Raw genomic sequence first — 23,460 nt, 5'->3', positions numbered from 1 at the left:
AATTTGGTTTTTCTTAATGTTTCTTTGTATTTTAGCCAGTTAATCATATGCTGCCTAGTAGAGGCATGAAATAGTAAGTACTGTTTGTGTTTATTGGAGACAGGATGTCCCTGCATAGCTCAGAGTGGCCTCCAACTCATGGCAATCTTCCTCATTTATCCTCCCAGGTGCTGGGATTACAGGTGTGCACCACCATGCCCACCTTTAAAACTATTTGTAGATCCTTAGTTTATTCAAAATGTAACACCAGCATTTGATTTGGAAATTACAGACTGATTTCAAAAGATTCTTTAGCCCATTCTACATCACATTATATACAAGTCAGGTAATTGACAGTAAGATTTAGTGACATTTCCACACCACTAAAAGTTTCAGAGAGGCATTAATTAACTCTGAGAGTTTCTAAATTAACATATGTCATAGTTTATAATCCATTTTTTCTTTTCCCTAGCACAACTTTAATTCAAAAGATCAAATATATTCAGATGGCAATTTCACTGATGTAAGTGTTGTGGAAATAGAAGCAAATGACAAAAAGACTTTTCCAGAAGATCTGAAATCCCTGGACCTATTCAAGAAGGAAAAAGTTAGTACTGAAGGACATAGCAGTGGCATTGGGGGGTCTTCCTGCATGTCATCTTCTAGGCCAAGCATTTCTAGCGGTGATGAAAATGAGTCTGCACAAAACACTTCGAGCACAGTCCAGTATTCTACAGTGGTGCACAGCGGCTACAGGCACCAGGTTCCATCAGTTCAAGTTTTCTCTAGGTCAGAGTCCACTCAGCCCTTGTTAGATTCCGAAGAGCGGCCAGAAGATCTACAGCTGGTAGATAATGTAGACAGCGGTGATGGCCTTTTGCCCCAGCAACAGTACTTCAAACAGAACTGCAGTCAACCTAAAAGCAGTCCAGATATTTCACATTTTGAAAGTTCAAAGCAAGTTTCATCAAGCAATGAAGAAGATTTTCTGAGACTTAAACAGCAGCAGATTTCAGATCCTGTTTCACAGTCCTATGGAGCCGAGCAAATGAAAATGTTTCAGGGAGTTTCTACAACAGATGCATTTGGCTTTGAGACTGAGACACAGGCAGAGAAATTGGAAACACTTGGAATGGAGGCTGCACTTGATGAAGGAATGCCTAAAAGTTACTTACCACAGACTGTGAGACGAGGTGGTTATATGCCTCAGTGAAAAGACTAGTCTTCTACTTCAACAGTACCTATGAAGCTAAACATGTTTTATCTGTGATCTCAGAAAAAAATCATCTTCGCTCCCTGAAGATGATTATTTGCCCTTATAGGTAAAATCTCATTTGGGCTATTTCCATTCCAGAATATCTGGGATTGCACTTTAAGCACTACAGAAACTGACTTTATCCTCTGAATACTGAATAATTTTGTGTTCTTTCCGGACATTTGCACTGAAGAAAATCAACTTGTCTGAAATTATAAAGTAAAACTTGTGTTTTCCTACATAGAAAACAGAAGTTATTTAAATAAGGAGCAGTGGTATACCCTACTTAACACAGCTGTACTGTTTTTTGATTAGAATAATTATCAAAAAGTATGTTAGGGATGGTTAATTTAAAAAAATAAAAGTAGGGCTGGGGATTTAGCTCAGCGGCATAAGCACCTGCCTTGCAAGCAGGCAGTTGTGAGTTCGATCCCTGGTACCGATAAAAAGGAAAAAGACAAAAAAAAAATAAATAAATAAAAGTAGCAAGGCCTGGATGCTCTACTTCAGCTGCCCGCATAAAATTTAAGAAGCCTATACACCTTAACTACCTGAGGCTAGGTTTTAAGATCTGACAAAAAGAAATGGTGAAGACAGGTTCATTTATAGTAAAAATTCATCAATTTCCTTCTGTTGGTAATGATGCTGCCACTTGTTACTGAGAAAAGCAAATCAGAGCTTTAACTTGGCAGATTATATTCATTTTTTAATATGTAATTTTTAAGATTTCACTAATTTTTTAAAATTTACTTTTCATTATTGATAACTTTGAAGCTCCATCTCACAAATTCAGCAGTGCCCTGCTGGGAACTAGCTGTGGACGCTATGAACTATCCTAAGCATTCTAAAAATTGCCCTTTTTAAAGTCTTAATATTTCTCTTATATAAACATCACTGACCCTTGTTCAGAATTCAGAAGATTTGGTTGAAAAACACTTTATACCAATATGTCATCAGCCTAAAATGTATTTTAATTGAATATACTTTAAGAATGCCAAGGTTTAATTTTTTTCTTTTTTTACTTAGGTATTTGTAGCAATCTTAGAGGACAGTATTCACCAAAACAAAAGCAAGAACTCTTACAATACACATATAGATACAAATATCACAACTAGCAAATATCCTTACACCTAATTAAGAGATAGGGGTTTTGTTTGTTTTTATTGTTTTTTCCTGGGGTAGGTTTGCTTTTGGTTTGTTTTTCTTTGAAACAAGCTCTTACTCTGTTGCCTCAGCTTGCCTTGAACTCCAGGGGTCAAGTAGTCTCCCTGCCCATCCACTGAGACCACAGGTGTGTGCTAACACAGCCAGTTATTTTAAACCTGTTCTTCCATTTGTTTTCTTCAGGGGAGAGGTGACCCAGAAGTCTTTTTTAGCACTAAAATTACTAAGACATTTATGCTATCCCCTATGACATATGACATGGATGAAAGATGTTGCATAAAAAAAATTGTCCTACATCATTAGTGATTGACTACTACCATCAAGTGAATTCAGAGGAAAAAGATTTTTCTCATATATTTTGAGTTTCAGAAACAGGCAGACTTAAAAGTACTTCTAGGTTATTAAAGAAAAAAGGCTAAGAAAAATTGGTATGCATTTGCAGTTGAAATATTCTACTTTTTGCTTAGAATATTGTTCAGATTAGACTTCCTGTTATAGTTTATCATTTGAATTCTTTCTTGCATTTACATAGTGCCTAATACTTTCCTGAGTTCTTTCACATATATGATCTTTGTGAGATGGTAGATGCTTTTTTCTAATAGATCCTGTTTCCTGCTTTCGGCAAAACCAACATTAGATTGGTCAAATGACAGGATTAGAACTAGATGAGGAAACTAAGGCCTAGTAGAGAGGTCAAGTAGGGGTAGAAAACCCCAGTCTCACACTACAAGATTAAAGCATCGCCACTGACCACATTGGTCATGAAAGACTAGTCCAGATCAGGACTGGATTTGTCTTGCTGTGTATGTATATGTCCATCAGGAACTTGTACCTGTTAAATTTTTATTTTCTCCAAGTAGTGATGCAATGGTGTTTAGCTTAACCTTCCTCATAAAAAATAGTGTTGAGAAGAATGGTATAGTGTGATGTGTGTACGTTTTGGGGGCAGTTTTAAAATGTGAACTCACAGTATGAGACTGTTCAATGAGGAAATGACCCCATGTAAGTGAATTTGCATGTTGAAACTCCTAGAGAATATGGGACAGTGAGCAGTGCCCCCAGCCTTAGAGCACTTTAGCTATATTAAATGGTTATATGATTATGGTGCAAAAATTCACTTAGGAATTACGTATTTGAGCACTTAATATGTGTATTTTTGCCCTAAAAAAAAAAAAAAAAAAAAAAAACTTGTTTTAACTACAGTTACTTTCTTAGAGCATGTTTTAGAGTAATGTGTTTTGATGCATGTACATTGTATTTTGTATGCTTAGAAATCAATCTGATTTACATAAAAATTAGTCAATAAAGTTAGTGCATTTATTACTCTTTAAATTATTAGTATCTAAAAAATGTGGTTTAAAATAGTGCTAGCACATTAGAAAACAGGCTTTTTGTGACCAAACCTAGTTCACTGCTTTTGATGCAGTTTCCCCCATTAGAATTGGGGAGCAGCAGAAGATCCAACGTATGTTGCATGTGTTACTGTTGTTACTTGATTATCAATTACTGGTGTCTTTGGTATACTGACCTTATTTCATGAAAACATAATGCTGAATAACTGTTAGAAAACTGTAGAACTTTGTGCTTGCTTTTATTAAGATCTAAATTTTTAATCTTTTTGTTTTAGCATGAATCAGTCAGTACTTAGGAACATATCCAACATTTGAGTAGAAGCAGGGAGAAAAATGCAAACTCATGTATTTGTGTCTGTTTTCTACCTATTTTCTACCTGTTTTCTACCTATTAATTTCAGCCTTATTGATAAGGGATTTTACCACATGGAGTCATCCAATAACCGTAGCTAGCTCTTATTGTGAAGCTAAAAGTGAAAGGAGTTGATGTGTACTTAAAAGACATCTTTTATCAAACCTCATTGTATAAAGCATCAAAGTATAAGTATAAAGCATCAAAAATAGTTCTAGGAATAAATACAAGGCAGACAAATACAATGTTTACAGGTGTCTTTTTTCCTGCCATAGGTAAAACCATGACATAAAATGTAAAACTATAACAATTATGTAGAATTACCAAGATTTCTATTTCAGAAGTTTTGGTGAGATGAATAAAATATCAAAGTAATTTACCTAAAAACTCAAATTGTTTTAAAATTATTGAAATAGCTTTCTATTGCAGTATGCACTTAAACTATGTTACCCAATTAAGACTACTTTTTAGAAAGATTATTTTTACTTTGCTGAGAATTAGAAGCCATAAAATGGTGCAGTATTCAAAGTTAGCTTCAAATTAGGCATTATCAGGTTTTAAAGATAGATCTAGCAAACATACAGCTCAGTTTTTGGCAGCCATTCCTTTTCACTGTTAATAAACAGTTCATGTGTAAATCAAAATTTTCTAAAACCAAATGTAGTACTTTTTAATTAGTCTTTTTCTATCACATATGCTACCAGTATATGCATATAATACTCTACTGTACATTGCATTAAAGATAAAAAGTGGCAGCTCAGGTCGAGCTCTGTTCTTGACTCCTATATCTCTAGTGACTTTTTTCAGTCAGTAACTCCGTCAAACAGGTTAATTTCATTATCCCATTATTATAGTTGATGGATCATGATGAAAATACAGTTAAGGCCGATGATGATAATTTTATCCCTTGAACATAAGCTTTGTCTGGTAACTACATATTTCAGTGCTGTTACATTAATACTGAGGTGTGAAAGTCAGATACAAAGGTGAATTTTTGAAAATATAGTATTAATGTGTATGTAGTATATGTTTGCTAGCGTGACATGCAGAGATTAGCATTAGATAGATCTGTGTATCCCAGCTATGCCTCACTCGTAAGTGCAATCCTCTCCTGTTCACTTGCTGTTTTACTCCACCTCACCTGACTTCATTTGGAAGACTGTATTATATGTATTTTTGCCTTTGCAGTGATTTGCATGTGCTGACTATATCCACAGCTATATTTTTATGTTGACACAACTCTAATGTTATCATAAATGTTTTATTATATATTAGTTCTAATTTTTGAAATAACTTTAAGAAATAAATTCTAGTTCAAGATTTTCTTTGTGTGATCACCATTTGACTACCACTATGTCTGATGTTTGAGGTGTGGTATTTATAGGTACTGCTGTTGACTAAATAAGAGTGTTAGTGTTCAGAAGAAAACCAATATAATGCCTTTGCTTTTACACAGACTACAGATTCATTTGCCAATTTTTCCCACATTCCTTGGATTCTGGAATTCCAACACCTTAACACCAAGTGAGGTTTTTTTTCATTTTTTTTTTTTTTTTTTTACCCCTACTAAGTTGCCAGGGGACCAGGCACAGAGGTGCTGTGCCATCTTGTGGCCTGTTGTTGAGTAACTGCTGTTGTGATCATTTTCATAGGAAGGCCTAAAGCACCATCGAGCTATTTCTCAAGGTCCCTGAGTAGGAGTAGATAAAACCAGCATAGTCAACAACTAGCTCTTCACGCCTTCACATTATGATTTCATCTAAACACATTAAATCAGCAGATCCACAAACCAGCCAAAAGCAAATGTAATCCCTTCAAATTTCTAGTTTTTAGAAATATTTTCTTGACTTGGGCTATGTATTCATCATTTTAAAGTCACGTTGACTGTAGTTCTTACAAGCTCAGCCTAAGCTCCGCATATAGTCAGTCCTCTTGTCATGATTCTAATTTATATGATGAATATAGTCCTTATGGTTATCACTGAGTCTAATCCTTTGGTTTAAGTTAATGGAGTGGACAGAAGAAAAAAAGAAAAGGAGATCTGGGGCAGAAAAACATAACAGTCAAAGCAGGCAGTCCAGTCCTTGTTGCGGCTTGTTTGAGTCCTTAACTGACCTAGAGGAATTGTAGAAAATGGCTTAGCTTCTCAACAGCTTAAACCTATCTCTGGATTTTTTTTTTTTACTTTTTTTTTTTGTTTGTTTTATCGGTACTGGGGATCGAACTCATGACCACCTGCTTGCAAGGCAGGTGCTTATACCGCTGAGCTAAATCCCCAGCCCCCCTATCTCCAGATTTAAAAGGCAACATTTATTTTTAAATCATGGCTATTGTCTTCCAGGTGCTAAAGGTATTCTTCCTAATGCTAGGGATCAAACCCAGAATGTCATGCATGCTAGACAAGCACTCTACCACTGAGCTATAGCCTCAGCCCCTAAAGGTTTCACACAGATAAGTTACTGCTCACTGTTAGAGACCTGTAGATGTTCCCACCTTGTTCTTTTACAATTACTGTTTTGTGACTTATATCATTTTACAGAAAGTAAAACAAGATTTGTCATTGAGCTTTGGGGAGAACTATCCCATGTACACTTCCATGGCTTTTTATTTACAAGTTTGTACATTTGTATGCAATTGAATTCGTACGTGGGTAATGTGGGATATATAGTGGGAATCCCCACCAAAATAGATGCGAAGGAAGAAAACCCGAGATTTCTGAGTTAACTGGCTCAAGAGGCATTCCTTACTAGTCAAACACCCAAATTGTATCCCTCAGCCTTGGTTCACACACTGGATGAGACACACTGGGTGCTTTTCACCATGCCTACTGTACCAAAATTACTAGTCTAAACTGTAACTAGTAAGTACACGTCTAGATCACATCCTGGTGGGAAATTGTTTTTGCAGTTGTGGCTTCAGCCAGAAATAAAGCTTGACTGGTGAGTGGTAGCTTTTAAATGAATTAATACAAATTACACTAGAATTGACTCTATAAGTTTCAAAGAGAGAAATTGTGATTTGAAATAACCTGCTGGGCATGGTGGTGCATGCCTGTAATCCTGGTAGCGAGCTGGCCCTAAGGAAAGGTGAGCTGTGCCTCTTCCCGAGCATGGCTGCTGAGCCCTCCACAGGCCTGCACTGTTGTAACCTGGCCGACCACCGCTGGTGAGAGGACCTTTCCTGAGTGCTCTGACCACATTTCTGACCCAGATGCTTCTGCCTCCGCATGAGCCTCCACACAGGACCCCGTTCCCAGCAAAACAGAGGGTCTGCTCCACCACCTCCCACACGGGCAGCCCGCCAGTCCAGTGCCCCAGCCACACTGCAGCGTGTGCTTTCTGCCTGGGCTCTGTTATACCTCTATCCAGCACCACAACTCTTGGTGAATTTCCAGAATGTATTAAATGTCTTCTAACCTTGTTCGCTGTTTTCCATCCTAAACCATCCCCGCCTAGCTGGAAAAGTATTTACCTATTCACTAAGAACCCACTGCTTCTTGTGGTTCCTGTCCCGCTGTCTGATACACAGCATGATAATTGTTAGGGTATTCTGGAACAATAGAGAAGCAAAAAGTATAAAATGAACAGGTTTATTGACGAGGTGGAGGGCAATCTCCTTTGACTAGATACAGAGAGGCAGAGGGATAGTGACCTCTGATCACTGGCGCATGTCGCAGATTTGATGATGTGTGAGGATCCGATTGGAATTCTCTGTGTGCAAACAGGAAGGGGAGTTGCAGTTAGGGCTGAAGAAGCAGGAAGTGGTAGGCGTTCCGCTTTGGCCTTCCGCCACTTCAGACCACCGCCATAACTGTACAGTAATTTATACCAGGGCAAGAATTTATACCAGGGCAAGAATCAAGAATCATTCCCGTCTTTGTATTGTTGGGAAAAGGACTGTCTCTTACTACTTCTTGCTGGGCAGGAACATCATGTTGGGGTTTAGGAGTTTCACGGGATGACAGTTGATTCCACGTGTTTCAGCCAGGACAATTTTATCATTGGTGAACTTGCACGTCCTAGACTGGAGAAATAAAAAGACAAAAGTGCTATGAGGAGGCAGACCACTATTGTATTTAAAGGACCACAGGAGACCTAGAAGGAAAGGTGTCTTTGATTCAAATGTGTCATTCCATCAGGGCCGTGGCGAGGTAGAATCTGAAAAATAAGTATAGGGTTGGGAAGGGTGAAGTTATGAGAGGTAATGATTCCCCCATTTACAGGGTAAAAGTTAAAAGTGTAGGTAGGACTTGTCCTTGGTCTAGGAGTTGAGCTGGAAAGAATAAAAAGCATGAGAAATGTAAGGCCTGACAGTCGAATCATGTTTAGGAAATTATAGAGTAGGGTTGGGGAGGGCTATGGCTGTGTCACTAAAAGTGACATGGGATCTTAGACCTACAGGAGTCTCATGTTTAGCTAAACAGCTGAGAGAACTAAGATAGTTGTAGTGAAAAAATTAACTAATAGAATGTAAGGGATCAGGAACCAAATAGAAAACAGAACATGACCTAGCCTGAAAGTTGTGGCTGTGGAGCCTTGGTGAGATGGAGATGGGAGATAGGAGATGAGATGACCACTCAGGATATTTAGAGACAGGGGAGTTAGGGTTAGGAGGGCACTGCTTAGCTTGAGTGATGTGGAACCAGGATGGCAGTCCAGCAACATTGACCACCATTGAAACTCAGGAAGACCAGGTAGGGGTCACTCCATTTTAGTTGTAGTCCTGTTGAGAGATTTGAGAAATAAAGGCTGGACAATTATCTGACTGGATACTCTGAGGTAGACCAAACCTTGGGATGATTTTTTGTAATGGGACTTTAGTAACTATATCAACAGTCTCCCTGGTTGTGAGAAAGGCTTTTATCTATCTTGAAAAAGTACAAAGGAGAGAAGATATCTGAGAGTTTTGTGGCAGGGTATGTGTGTAAAATTTACCTGTTAGTCCTGACCATGGGTGTGTCCGTGAAATTGATGAGTAGGAAAGGAACGGGGTGGTGTGTGTCTCTGAGGAGAGGTTCTAATATAGAGATGACAGATGTAAGTTGTTGAGACCTGAGAGTGTCTGGGTCAGTCTACATAAATGCAAAGGAATCCTGACACTCAGGGTGAAGGGAGGATGGTAAAAAAGGCATCTTTATGGCCTAGGACTATGAAGTGAGTGGTGGAGAGAGGGATATGAAAGAACATAGTACAAGTGTTTGGAACTATTAAGTGAATTGGGGTGACAGCATCATTGATTACCCAAGGTCTTGTACCAGACAATAGTACCCTAATAGGCTTGAGTATCCGGAAAATGGGAGTATTGTAGGGTGAATGGGTAGGTTTAAAAAAACCATTGTCTAAAAGATGCTTGATTAGGTTTTAGTCCCCATAAATGTTTGGGAGCTATAGGATATTGGGGACATAAGGAAAAACTGAGGTATCCCTGAGATGAATTAAAACAGGCATAGATAGCATTGATGGGGTTGGAGATGTTTTAAACTATGGGATCCACCAGAGAAGAAGAGGGAATGGCTTTTTGGTGCATTGTGATGATGTCTGGAGGGTGACAGCTGTAGGGAAGGAGAAGGTAAAGGGGAAGTTCAGCTTTTGGAGAAGGTCCCTACCTAAAAGGGGTGTGGACATGTTAGAATTACCAGAAAGCTATGGGTGAAGAAGAGAGTTCGGAACCCATTGAATGGGCTCTGTTTGTACAGGCTGTGTAGGTTGGCTGTCAACACCCACTACAGAGACTGAGGATTTAGTATAATGGCCTGAAAACTCAGGAAGAGCACTATACATGGCCTCTGTGTCTACAGAGAATGTCTCCCCTGAGACCTCCAGTGAGACTTGAGGCTCTGAAAAGGATACCTTAATGGGCCCCCATCAGTCTTCAGCAGCAAGTCCTAATAGATCAACCAGTGATGAATCCAGTGGTGACAAGATCTCCTGTGAGGGCAAGGAGTTAGAGGACAGCTTACATGATCTCGAGGCAAGGACAGCCACTCTTCCAGTGGCCCTTGAGATTGCAGAAGGGGCATTCTCTTGCCCAGCGTCCTTATTGTGGCACTTGAAGCATGGACCAGGAAGGGCTCAGCAGCTCCAGCTTGTCTCTGTTTACCTGTCTTAGAGCTCCAAGTGTCACTGCTGAAAGATCAGACTGTTATTTTGTAAATTTTTATCTCTGTTGTTGAAAACATGAAAAAGCATATTAAGAATATCTCCCTGTGGGGTTTGAGGGCCATGTTTAGCCTTTTGTCTTGGGATCTGGAAACCACACCCCGAAAGGCACTCACCTGTGATGAGTGAGGAGGGTTGGTGTTGCATGGGATTAGCGGCCACAAATAAACAGTCGCTTAGGAAAAAAAAGTGGTTCATAGGCAAGGAGCTCAAACTGGGAGTAACTTCCAGGAGCTAGTGCTCTGCCCTCTGCGTCTCAAAGCACCATAATGTTAGAGTATTCCGGCACAATAGAGAAGCAAAAAGTACAAAATGAACAGGTTTATTGAGTTGAGGACATGGAAAGGAGCACACAACCCGTGGTAGCTGGGCTGTCTGCTTCAACCAGATACAGAGAGGCAGAGAGTTACACGACTCTGATTGAAGGATTCATGACATATGAGCAACCAATTGGAATTCTCTGTGCATGCGAACAGGAAGGGGAGTTGCAATTAGGGCTGAAGAAGAAGCAGGAAGTGGTAGGTGTTCCTGCTTTGGCCTTCCGCCACATTAGACCATCACCATAATTGTACAGTACTTTATACTAGGACAAGAACCTTTCAGTAATGAAGGTGTCATGGAAAACAATAGCAAGGCCTAAGTCCATAGATGCCATATTAATGTACTTTTCTATTATCTTTTTTTTTTTTGTCTTTTTCTTTTTTAACGGTACCGGGGATCGAACTCACGACTGCCTGGTTGAAAGGCAGGCGCTTATGCCGCTGAGCTAAATCCCCAGCCCCTATTATCTTAAAAATACATGCATATCATTTCAACAATGTAACCTTTTACTATTTTGCTTTTTAAAATGACCTTTAGCAAACTTGTCTATACTAAAACCTAGTGTCACACACACATTAAAAATTTGTTCTCTTACTTTAAATCTTCTTATGCCAATTCCTCTTGGTGATCTTTACATGCTTCTCCAGATTAAAAACTAACATTAGTGAGGTCTTTTTGATGAATATCTTTCACAAGCAGAACTTTTCAAAGTAATTAAGAGAGAACCTCTAATATGAGATATAAGCACTCAACTTTATCAAGGCATTCCTTCTGGGGGAAAGTTTTGAGGAAATGATTTTATACTCAGGCAGAAAAGATATGTTTATTTGGCATGCATTCCTGGAAAAAAAAAAAAAAAGAATTTTCTGCAAACTTCTGTAGTGATAGGCAAGCAAGTTGAGCCAAGGGGCCAGAAAGTACCAACTTTTCAAACTAGTATTGCCTTTATTTTCTGAGTCAAACTGAATTATTCATTATCATGAGAATTAATTTGTTTTTTTTGAGACAGGGTCTTGCTATATAGAGTAGGCTGGGCTTGAACTTGCTTATGTATCCCACATTGGCCTGGAACTCATGGCAATCCTCCTGCCTCAGCCTCCTGCTGGGATTAGAGGTATACACCACCATGCCCAGTGAGATTTAAACTTTAGGAGTAGCCAAAACAATACTTGGTGAACTCTGAGAAACACCCAGATATTACCTGTGCTGCATCGAGCCCTTTGCCAAAGAGGTAATTTCTTCAAGTTACCAAGGACTCAGTTGTCATGTTTTCATCAGTCTCAGCAGGGATGCAAATGGGTTTATCTGTAATCCAGGATGAAACACTTTTTCTACTCTCAGAGCAGAAATAAGAACATGCAAGATAATATCCAACATAAGTTTCTGATCTCAATGGAGGCAGATTCAAAAAAGACATCTAATCACATTTTTACAGATGCCTCCGGACGTCCAATAGTTTATGACTTTTTCACTTTATAATGGTGTAAAAGCACTTGGTAAAAACCATATTCTGAATTTGATCCTTTCCCAAGCTAGTGATCATGTGCTATATTACCTTTCAAGATTCTAGGCAGTGGCTCAAACTGCCACTCCCAGTCAGCCACATGAGCCCAAAGGGGACTTGGCTGACCTGCTACAGTGCACTGTGTTGCTAAGCCAGGGTGTTTTCTAGGTCAGCTGTCAAAGTACTTTTGACATCCAGTAATTTCAATTTACAATGAGTTCATCAGGATGTGGGCATCTGTGTGCAACTTCAGTAACATAGAACTTTTCTGTCTTCAGGAAAGTCACAGAGCATAAGCCAATTCCCTTTCCAGACAAGGATTTGTGCAGAACTGCAGGTGTCAGGCTTTCTCCTAATTCTGTGAGAAGCAAACGTTTGTGGTCTGCAGAGGTCTGAGGGCCTCCCAACAGTGTTCTACTGCACAAAGGTAATAGTAAGAATGCAGTGGGGGGGCTGATGAAGCCAGCTTTGAGGGTGAGATGAGAGGTGCATGGCATACAGCATGGGGGCGCTCAGTGCCCTCCCCACACTGGCGCGAGCTCGATGGTACCCTGGTCCTGGCCCTGTTTGGTGAAGGTACAGCTGGCAGTGGGCTGGGCATTCTATCATCACAGGAGATTGGGATTCCAGGTTGTCACACTGCTCAACTCTGAGACTATCTTGGCACTTGAAAAATAAAGGAACAGGAGATGAACCATGGGATAGGAAACCATTCAGGAGTGCTTCTTTGACTTAGGTGAAGTACAAAGTCTGAAGGGAACAGAGGCCAAGAGAAAAATAGTACAGCAAAGACAGCTCCTCAAGACATTTCCAAAGCCATGTGTGACTAGTGAGGTGAAGGCTCCAGAAAAAGAAGGGAGGGAATGAGCCACAGAGACAAAGGAGTGGTAACCCTGCTTCCAAGGCTGTGGATATGAAGTCCAAAGAGAGACGCTGTGCAGACCGACTGAGGCTCGGGCTCATGAGCCAGGCCCTGCCTCCTTCCCAAGGACACAGGGCTGCATCCTGGGAGACCTGGGCCCCCTAACAGGTCCTGGCTATGACTACGTGTTTCTACAAGAGCTGGAAAGAGCAGGGCCACAGGAAGTGGGGTTCATACGTGCCACTACCCTGGTAACCCTGGCCAGGGCATCTTCACTCAAGCACTGATGGCAGAGAGCTGAGAAAAATCTCACTCCTTCAAGAACTGTCACTCAATGTCCCTCATTCCTCCTTCCTTTATCCCAACCATCTTGCTTCCCCAAGATACTGCCTTGGGACGCAGGCCTCCTGTGAGGCTCTGGATCTGCCCCCCACTCTGCCTGGACCGGTCCCTCCCCAGATAGATGGTTTCAGGGAAGCAGTACTGTGAGGGGTGGGGCAATGTGGACTCATCCCACACACTCCTCAGGTTCTCAAAACCAGCTGACTCGCACTCTGGAGTTCAACCCTGCACAATTACAGAAAGTTCCACCCAGAAATCAAAAACAATACAGATTTACAATTTGAAAAAATGAGGGCTTTGGAAGCCAACAGAACTCATACAAATTTCCTGGTGCTGTTCCTGTGGTAACAGATGAAAGCTCAGCAGGCACTCATTAAGCATTTACTACATGCTGAGCACTGTGCAATGAAACCTAATTATCATTCCACTTAATTCCCCTCTGTCATTTTGATGACATCCTTTCCCTCCATTTTACAGATAAAGAAACTGAGGCCTAAGGACTCATTCAAGACCACAGATGTAAGTAGCAAAGCTGAAGCTCATGAAAAGAGATAGCCCCAAACACACTTGCTCCAAACAATTATGGTCTACCTTAAAAATAGTAAGGCACCAAGCGCTGTGGAAATCTGTGTAGAGATTCCTCAAAAAAAGTAGGTAAAATTCCATTTGACCCAGCCATTTCCCTCCTGGGTATCTTCCCAAGAGTATAAAAACACAGGCTCTCTGGTTCCGGTCACTACCGGAAGTCCAGCACCCTGCACCTCTGCCAGCTTCCGTGAGCTTTGCTGCCCAACACCTCCTCTTAGTGGCTTCCCTTAGACCACTGGAGACCTACGTGGCCACAGAGAGCTAAAAGTGCCCAGAGGCTACAGAAGCCCAGTCCCTATCAGGACACATTCTGTGAGGAGCCTTCACTCACCTGCAGGGCCCAGGGATCTGACAGGAGCCATTCTGCAGGCTGGAGTCTGAAATCCCACCTGCCCTCAGCTTCCCCCACTCTCTTTCTAGTTTCACTTGGGGATGAACCCTTAATATTAGCTACACCTGCATCTTCCTCAGGCTTTACTTCTGGGGAGTGTAACCTAAGGCATCATCTCGACCCCACTTTTGTGCAAATACAGCCTTCATAATTGTGCCCTTGTGGATATAGTTCTCTATCTGGGGCAGGAAGGTGTACCCAGGTGATGCTTGGAAGTAGAACTCATGTAGCCCCAGTTTACTAAATTCTCAAAGGACCTATCAGGACCACAGGCATGTGCCATGCTCCTAAAGGGTCATCAGGATGCCCTATTTCCACTTCACATTACTAGCTAGTGGGCCACCAGCTCCCTCAGAAATGCAGATGAAACTGCAGCTAGATTGTACCAGCTTGGCTGCCTTCCTGTTCCTCTGCCCCAAAACAAGCCAAAGCCTGACACCAATCATTCCACCTGTAACCACCTTGTTGGAGACCACTATGAAGTGGCTCTGAGCAGGATTTAAAATTAACTACTTGGCTTTCTATGTTTATCTGTGAGTCTGTCCTAGGTCCAGGGCCTTTGCCTGGTGATGGGAGCTGATTTACAGTAAGCGAACCTCTATGAGTCACTGGTCCTGGCTGAGGCCTATAGTGGCCTGTGAGGACAGAGATACCTCAAAGGGCAAGATAAGGCCACAGCTGAGGACACCTGGCTCAAACATCAATTTAATACATAGAGATTGCAGCTGCAGGCATCTCACTCCTGCAATTTCACTCCTATTAAATATCATCATGGAGATAAGATGGTTCTCCTAAATTGGTATAATTTACTACTTGGAGATGTTTTTGAAGTGATTCCCAAAGTCCTGCTCATTTCCTGTACTTTCCTCAGTTTCCCCACTCTTTGTTTGGACCTAATAAATATGGGCAGTGCAGAGAAGTCTTTATCTTAGCCCTCAGAAGCTCAAACTCAGCTAAAGGGTTTGATCCTCCTAGAGCCCTAAAATCATAGTAGTTGTCTCATTTATTTAGACCTTTGTCATACAATCATTTGGGAGATTGGGGATCTACATCAGGAACTGATAACTGGCCCCTGGAACAGAGACCTAAAGTCCTTGGACTAGGAATTTTAGCCTGAATGAGTAAGTCCATCCAGAGTGGAAAAGTTTGGATATGGAGGAGGCCTTGACAGGACAAAAATCTTCACCAGGGATGTCTGGGGAGAAGAGAGGGAAGAAGGGTGAGTCTTCCCACTGTGAAAACTGTTATGCTGGGAGTAAAATATGGGGCAAAAATTCTCAGCTGAGGATCAAAGGTATTTACAACTGCCCCCAAAGCCTGCTTAAATGCTCAGGGAGGGGCTTATGTGCCAAAGACTTAACAAAAATGTTAAAAGAGGTAACCAAATATAATCCATGGTTCCCTCAGACAGGTACTATAAAAAATTGATATTTGGGAAAGAGTTGGAAAAACATCTTAAAAAGGTACCTAGGACAGGACAAATCATTCCCTCCCCCCACAGACATTCTCAACTAGGAATCTGTTTTGTTCAATTTTAAGTCCATTAAAGAGCTCACCGTCAATAGTCTCTGATTTGGACACAGAAGAAAGAGAGCTCCTTACTGAGGTACTTGCCACCAAAACAAAATCCCTAGAGGGACCACCCCAGCAGGGGCCAGAGCCTTTACAAAGAATAGTATCTCTATCCAAGAATTTACAGGTGCTTCAGGAAGAGGCAGCAGCAAAGGGAGAGAATAATATGCTCCCTGCTTGCTTCCCAGTTGGAATTGAAAGAGAGGCTAATGATCATGAGTATCTTGTTCATATACCTTTTGAAATATAACTGCTAAAAAAAATCTTAAAAGTGTGGTTAACAATGGAATCCAAAGTCCATTTACTGAGGAGCTTTTACAAAATATTTTGGATACATATCAACTGATACCTTATGATAGCAAACATTTGGCACAGACATACCTGTCTCCTGATCAATTTCTTCATTTTGATGTAAAGCTAAAAACTCTTGTTTCAGAGCAGGCTCATAGTAACAGAGCAGGTCCCAATCCACATCCAGCAATAAATGAGGAAATGCTCTCTGGGACAGGAATGTATGTGCCACTTGTCAATCAGGATTGTAAACAGGCTTTAAATCCTATAAAATCAACTAATGATTTAACAACATATATTCAAGCATGTCATGATATTGGAACTGAGTCCTATAAAACAACTATGATGGCTCAGGTTATGGCTGGCCTTGCAAATGCAAAAAAAAAAAAAAGTAATACAAAACGTTTTAAATGTGGAAAAATGGGACATACTAGAAAAAATTGCAGAGTTTTGTTAGGTTTAATAGGACAGACACTGCAGCTGCAGCACATCAAGAAAAAAGTATCTCTGGTGAGGAGGACTCAGGTTCTGCAACTGGACTCTATCTGAAATGCCAAAAAGGGAGGCACTGGGCCAAATACGGTCATTCTAAATTTCATAAGGATGGTACACCTTTGCCAAAAAAATGAGATGAGGGCCTTTCCTCAGGCTGGCATAACAACAGAGGAGGTACAGCCTGTGAGTCAAAATCTAGTCAGTTTTATGCAGTGCAAATTTGCCAGCAAATTCAAGAACAGCATCAAAAGTGGCTCCCGAGAGAGCTATTAACTCACTCACCAGGGAAAATTTTTAAAGTGCAAAATTAGATCTTCCTGTAGCTTGCACAGTCACTCTCATTGGAGGTAACCAGCTTACCCTCATTCCCACAGGAATTTGGGGTTTCCCACTGAAGGACCAGTTGGTCCTATACTGAGAAAAGCTAAATTTAAAATGATCTAAATTTAAAATGAATAACTATTGTTCCTAGTGTGACTAATGGTGATTGTCAGGAAGAGATACAAGTTTTTGCATGTGCTATGGATCTCTGGTTTTTTGAACAGGGAGACTATGTGGCATAGTTGATTTTGTTCCCTATAGAAAAGAAGTTGTTAAGTACAGGCAGCTCAGGAGGGAGCATGATCCTCAGAGCAAGACTACAAAAAGGGAAATTTATTTTACACAGAGAGTGACTAAAAACAGGTCTATGTGTTTTATAAAAATAATAGAAACTACTTTGAAGGTCTGATAGACAATGGTGTGGATGTGTCTATAATTGTATTAGAACAAAGACTTGCCACATGGCCAACACAAAAGGGCTCCTATGTCCTTTATCAGACTGGAAACCCCTCATTATGTGTTACAAAGTGCCTCACCTTTGCCTTATGGGGGACCAGACCAACAAAAAGGTTTCTTTTTACCTTACATGGCACCTATTCCAGTTAACTTATGGGGAAGAGATTTGTTACAAAAGTGGAATTTAATGCTGACAAGTGATTCTGATTTTAAAACTGAACAAACAAATTCCAATTTGGGAACTGAACAGACAGATTCAGATCCTAAAGTTAAACAAATGATGATTAAAATGGGATATTAGAAAGGACTAGGAAAAACCTTACAGGGAAAGAGCCTGTTAAGAGTACACCTAAAAATGACAGACATGGTATCAGATATCAGCAGGTTTTTTGACAAGGGCCATTGATGCTTCTCCCTCCACAAACAGCTCTGCCTTTACAATGGAAAATTAAGGAGCCTGTTTGGGTAGATTGATGGCCCCTTAAAAAAGAGAAGCTGACTCAATTACACAAATTAGTTAAAGAACAATTACAGTGAGGACATTTAGAAAGCTCAGTTAGTCCTTGGAATACTCCTGCCTTTGTTATTCCAAGAAAGTCAGGCAAATGGAGGTTGTTACAAGATTTAAGAGCTGTAAATGCTTGTTTGCTTCCTTTGGGGGTGCTGCAACCAGGACTGCCAAATTCAACTGCAGTTCCCAAAGACAGGCCTCCCATCATAATTGATTTAAAAGATTGCTTTTTTAACATTCCTGTTTTTCCCACAGATAGACCATATTTTGCCTTTCTATGCTTAACCTTTAAAAGATCAATACAGCTAATAATGTGAAAGCGAAGCTATGCTTGTGTCTTAACAGGCACAAGATCCAAGAAAAATAGACAGCTTTGATGGAAGACACAACCAATGCTGAAGACAGCCTTATATGATGGCTCCACCAACATGAGCCTCCAGAGACCTATCAGTCAGCCAGAGAACCCGTCTCCGGCTCCCCAGAGAGACCAGGAGAGAGGATGAGTGATCCAGTGGAACAACATCCAAGCAACAGTTTGTGAAGTTATAAATATAGTCACCAGAAGGGGAATTCCAACAACTCCCAGAACTCTTTTGGTTGCCTTAATGGATCTGCTGGCACTATCTGTATGTAGGAGTAGAGTAGTGGATTTATGTCCCTAATCAATTACTGAGACCCATTACTTGGGCAGATTCTCCACCTGAGATTTATCATGAACTGGACATGACTAGTCCTAAATTAAGTGCCAGACAAGGCCACTTATTTCTGCATAACTCCTTTGCCTTATAACAAATCTATGCATCCTTGGGAGGATATAAAGAAACATTTGCAAGGAGCTATCCATCAAAATGTTACTATGGATATCAATGCTCTCCAGAAGGAGGTGTTGTCAGTGTTCCAACAAACTCAAAAATGTGATGAACAAATTCAAGGTTGGGGCAAATTTTCTGATGCCTTAGATTAATTAAATCCATTCAACTATCTGAAGGCATACTTGTGGCTTTATGTTGGTATACTTGAAGTAATCTGTGAATTTCTACTTATTCTGTTCACAGTCTGTTGAAGAGGAGTCAAGACGGGTTGACTCCTAGACAACATTCAACCATGACTTATCCTGGTCCAGCTTTTGTTACAAAAACAAAAGGAAAGAGCCAGGGATTTAGTTCAGAGGCCTAAGTGCCTGCTTGGCAAGCGCAAGGTTCTAAGTTGGATCTCCAGTACCAAAAAAAAAAAAAAAAAAAAAGAGATGTTGGATACCACTATAATGTGGCTCTGAGCAGGATTTAAAATTAACTAATTGGCTTTCTATGTTTATCTGTGAGTCTGTCCTAGGTCTAGGCCCTTTGCCTGGTGATGGGAGCTGATTTACAGTAAGTGAACCTCTATGAGTCACTCACTGGTCCTAGCTGAGGCCTATAGTGGCCTGTGAGGACAGAGATACTTCAAAGGGCAAGATAAGGCCACAGCTGAGGACACCTGGCTCAAACATCAATTTAATACATAGAGACTGCAGCTGCAGGCATCTCATTCCTGTAGTCTCACTCCTACCATAAATGTCATCATGGAGATAAGATGGTTCTCCTAAATTGGCATAATTTACTACTTGGAGACATTTTTGAAGTGATTCCCAAAGTCTTGCTCATTTCCTGTACTTTCCTCAGTTTCCCCACTCTTTGTTTGGACCTAATAAATATGGGCAGTACAGAGAAGTCTTTGTCTTTGCCCTCAGAGTCTCAAACTCAGCTAAAGGGTGTGATTCTCCTAGAGCCCTAAAATCACACCACTTGTCTTATTTAAGCCTTTGTCATACACTCATTTGGGAGATTGGGGATCTAGGTCAGGACCCAATACCACCTGCCTTCAAGAGAGTAGAACTCCCCTTCTTGTTCCACCTTCCATTTAGGATGATATTGGCCTCCACAATGGTTTCCACTGAAATTCCAATTGGCTTTCTCGTTACAATACTCAACCAGAGACAGTCCGTCCTCTGGTTCTACTATAGGGGCAGAATCCAGGGCTGGGAAGTTTTCAGAGACCTACATAAATATACCTGACCTGAAGAAAAAGAGTTATTGTCAGTTCAGCAAGAAAAGACAGCTACAAAATTGAAATGGAAGAATGTCTATTAAGTGAAATATAAAACAACAGTGACAGCATCAGTCTAAAATTTATAAAAATATTATTGCATTGCGAGCAACTTACAAAATAGGTTAGAATAAATGGATTTTTTTCACTTTACAAAATTTCTATAGATATAGGTTGATAGCTGAGAAATCAAAAAACAGTTATAGTCAAATAATTTCAAAAACAAAGGATAGGGCTGGGGATTTAGCTCTGCAGTATAAGCACTTCCCTGGCAAGAGCAAGGTTGTGAGCTCAATCCCCAGCAAACACACACACACACAAGAATAAAAACCCTTCCAAAACTATTATGGCCAAAAGATAGAAACATGGAAATTTGCATCTATTCAACAGCATGTGGAGCCCATAGGGCCTTGAACTCTTAGAGCACCAGCTTTTCATACATGCTGCTCCATCCCCTGTCATAAACCAATGTGCCCCACCTCATCAAAGTTCTGACAGACCAGCCAGCTCCCAGAATTGTGCTACAGTCCAGCAAGTTACAGGAGAAGAGACATTGTCAGGGAGGGCTGACGGGGTATTTGTGCAGGTGAGGTCCCCAAAGAAAAGAAGACATGCAGAGCCAACAGCAGCAGGAGCTGCATCTTTATTGTTTAGCTGGTATGTAATGGCTGTTATGAAGCTTACATTCTTGTGTACTGTTGTCACCATGTTGCACATGTATGCACGCCATCATGTATGGGAGACAATTTGAGTGACTTCCCTTGAGTGCAAAACAATTGCTGTGACTTTATTTCAACACTTATTTCCTAATATGTGACATACAGAGCTGACTATGGCATTTCTTTCTCTCTTCAATTTGCTCTAAGCATTGCAAATAAGGCTAGCCAAGGTGCTGGTGTGTAACCTCTAAAGCCATCAGATAGTCTCCTGTTTCCTTGCATAGCACTCTCTATAAAAGATATGAGTACAGTGGGATGGCAGAGCCAGTCAGCTCCAGGAATGTCAACTGGGTATGAGCCTCGAAATAAAGAGGCTATGGAGTCCCCAGGGCATAAATTTTACATATCAGAAACTGAAGCAATAGCCTCCAAAAACAGTTCAGTTGCTACCTTAACTAAATTATGCCAATTGATCCTTCTGCATATCATTATCCCTGCATGTTTCAAAGATGGTTTTGTTTTGTTTTGTTTTTTGCTACCTAGATAGGCAGCTCAAGTTATTCATGTAGTTCTGGCCATTCTCACTGTCACTCATCCTTAAGCCACTCCCTTCTTCACAAGATAATAAATTGTGGGAGAGGCTTGGATCAGGCCTTTGTCCACACATCCTCACGGGGATTGGATTTAGGCCTCCTTGGTTGCCCTTAACTTTAAATATAGCCCCTCCTTGGTAAGTGGCTGTGGTGTGGCAGACTGTGGCCCTTGCAGGGGGAGAACCACCAGAGTCTCCTGAGATCCATGCCATGTTGGAACTTAGGACCCTGGGAAGCCAAGCAAGCAGCTCCCCTCCTGGTAAGTGGCTGCAGTGTGGCAGACTGTGGCCTCTCCAGGGTGGAACCACCCTTGTCTTCTGAGATCCACACCATGTTGGAACTTACAAAGCTGGAAAACCAAGCAACCAGCCTGCCTCCCTGCTAAGCAATAGTGAACCTACTGGTGCATGGCCTAGAGTCAAACATCCCACTACCCCCCTTTTCCTGTCCCCCCATTAGCAAATGGGAACCAGAAATCTGAGCATCTCCTAGGAGGTTGACCATAGCAAATAAGGGGGATTTCCTTCTACCATCTCTTTGAAGATAAATATTTTTATTAGTTTTGCTCTATTCTGATTAATGGTACTGCTCTATTCAATATTGTTTTCAGAAGTTCTATAATGTTCTGTATTTCATTTTATTTTGATATACGTGATTAAAAGAACAACTATTGTAAAGATAATGAAATATACTGTGATACCTATTACTGTTATCCTAGTAACCTGCTATGAAGTTCTGTACCAATTTCACTGTACGATCTTAGTTGGCTTTATTCTGTCTTGTTCTATTTTACTACTTTCAAAATAAAATTAAAAAAGAAAAAACCTTTAAATATATTTTGGTGCATTTACTCTTGCTGTGGGTTGCATCGGAGGTGGTAGATTAAAATGAACTTGCCAAGATTCCAATAACATCTCAGTGGAATTATAAATATAACTTATTAGATTTTGAGGAAAACTAACAAATGGATTACAATACTTGGGCTTCTATACTCTAAATTTGGGGTTACAATAGTTATGATTCTGTAAGTGTATTCTGGCTGTGTGCCTGTGCCAACAGCAGGGTCATGTCCTCATGGATCCTCAGATGCCCTGGGCTTTGAAGTGATCTGCTGTGGCTTCCCACAGACATTTAGCTGGTTTGATCTGAGTGGACAGCTACAGCTGCAAAATAAACACCAAGATGGACACAATAGGCTTTGCCAACTTTGGTCTGTTGAGAAAGTGGATGTCCTGTGACATCAGTGCTCCTCTGAAGAACAAGTCCTTTTAGAAGACAGGTCAGAGCAAACCCAAAAGTCTGGCTCCCTTGTCTTCCTGGCTGAATGATGGAAACACGTGAAAATGGACATTAGCCACATGGGGAGCAAGATGACAGTCGAGTTTGGTACTGTTGAAGGAAAAGAAAGAAAGGTTACCCAGATGATCCTCTGGGATTTGACTAAGTATATCGAAGGGACTGCTGGGGTCACAAAAACCACTATGAAGTAGAAAGGGCCTGACTTCATGGGAGATGGGTAGACCTAGGGATTAAGCCTGCAAGAAAACGGGGACCAAAGACCACAACTACATCTCCACTGCTATCAGGAAAGTCATTCCCTAAGGGCAGAGTCACTGGGCACAAGCTGGTTGAGGGCTTGGGAGCAGCATGCCACCTCACACAAGGTAATGCCAGCACAAGTGTGTAACTCAACTCAATGGGAACTTAGGCAGCCAAGCAACCAAGCAATTCACCTGCCTTCCTGGTAAGCGCCACTGGTGTGAGCCAGAAAGAGAACCAGTCAGCATCTCCCAGGAGCTCACCAGTGCTCAGGCTAAGAATCAAACATCCCATCCATCCATCCCTTAGCAACTAGGGGCAGAGTTCTGAGCATCTCTTGGGAGGATGACTGTATGCAATATAGCAAATGTGGGAGATTTCCTTCTATCTTCTGTTTAAAAGCAAATGTTGTTTTTACTGTTTTGCTTTGTTCTGATTGTTTTGCTCTATTCAATATTCTGTTTTGATAGGTTTTATAATGTTCTGTTTTTGGTTTGATTTTGCTATACCTGAATGAATGGACAACTATTGTGAGGATAATAAGATATACTACGGTACCTATTATTGTTATCCCAGTATCCTGCTGTGAAGTTCTGTAGCAATTTCACTGCATTGTATTGATTGGCTTTGTTCTGTCTTGTTCTGTTGTATTTTACTGCCTTCAAAGTAA

General features: G+C 40.9%; 2 protein-coding genes across 14 annotated transcripts in view; one reads left to right on the top strand and one right to left on the bottom strand.

Annotated features, from left to right (window-relative positions):
- Il6st (interleukin 6 cytokine family signal transducer) overlaps positions 1 to 5,422 on the top strand; it is a 60,517-nt gene extending 55,095 nt beyond the window's left edge. For 7 of the 8 annotated variants that reach the window (XM_063258167.1, XM_063258165.1, XM_063258171.1 and 4 more), the window contains one exon: positions 452 to 5,422. In XM_063258167.1, the coding sequence (XP_063114237.1) occupies positions 452 to 1,192 (741 nt within the window). In that variant the 3' untranslated portion in view covers positions 1,193 to 5,422. The remainder of the gene's footprint in view (positions 1 to 451) is intronic. The other variant, XM_023565243.2, reaches the window with a different exon arrangement.
- A 2,236-nt stretch (positions 5,423 to 7,658) lies between these two features.
- Positions 7,659 to 23,460, bottom strand: part of Il31ra (interleukin 31 receptor A) — a 116,250-nt gene continuing 100,448 nt past the window's right edge. For 2 of the 6 annotated variants that reach the window (XM_013152901.3, XM_063258177.1), the window contains one exon: positions 22,084 to 22,640. In XM_013152901.3, the coding sequence (XP_013008355.1) occupies positions 22,602 to 22,640 (39 nt within the window). In that variant the 3' untranslated portion in view covers positions 22,084 to 22,601. Of the gene's footprint in view, positions 11,422 to 11,782; positions 11,887 to 22,083; positions 22,641 to 23,348; positions 23,450 to 23,460 lie in introns of those variants that run through there. The other 4 variants (XR_010050482.1, XR_010050481.1, XM_063258178.1 and 1 more) reach the window with 4 other exon arrangements.

This window comes from Cavia porcellus, unplaced genomic scaffold (genome assembly GCF_034190915.1).
Source record: "Cavia porcellus strain 051 isolate PalLab524CR breed Dunkin Hartley unplaced genomic scaffold, mCavPor4.1 scaffold_11, whole genome shotgun sequence".
In the NCBI taxonomy this organism is placed as follows: Eukaryota; Metazoa; Chordata; class Mammalia; order Rodentia; family Caviidae; genus Cavia; species Cavia porcellus.
Note: the sequence above shows the minus strand (reverse complement) of the source record. Positions and strands in the feature narration are given on the sequence as shown.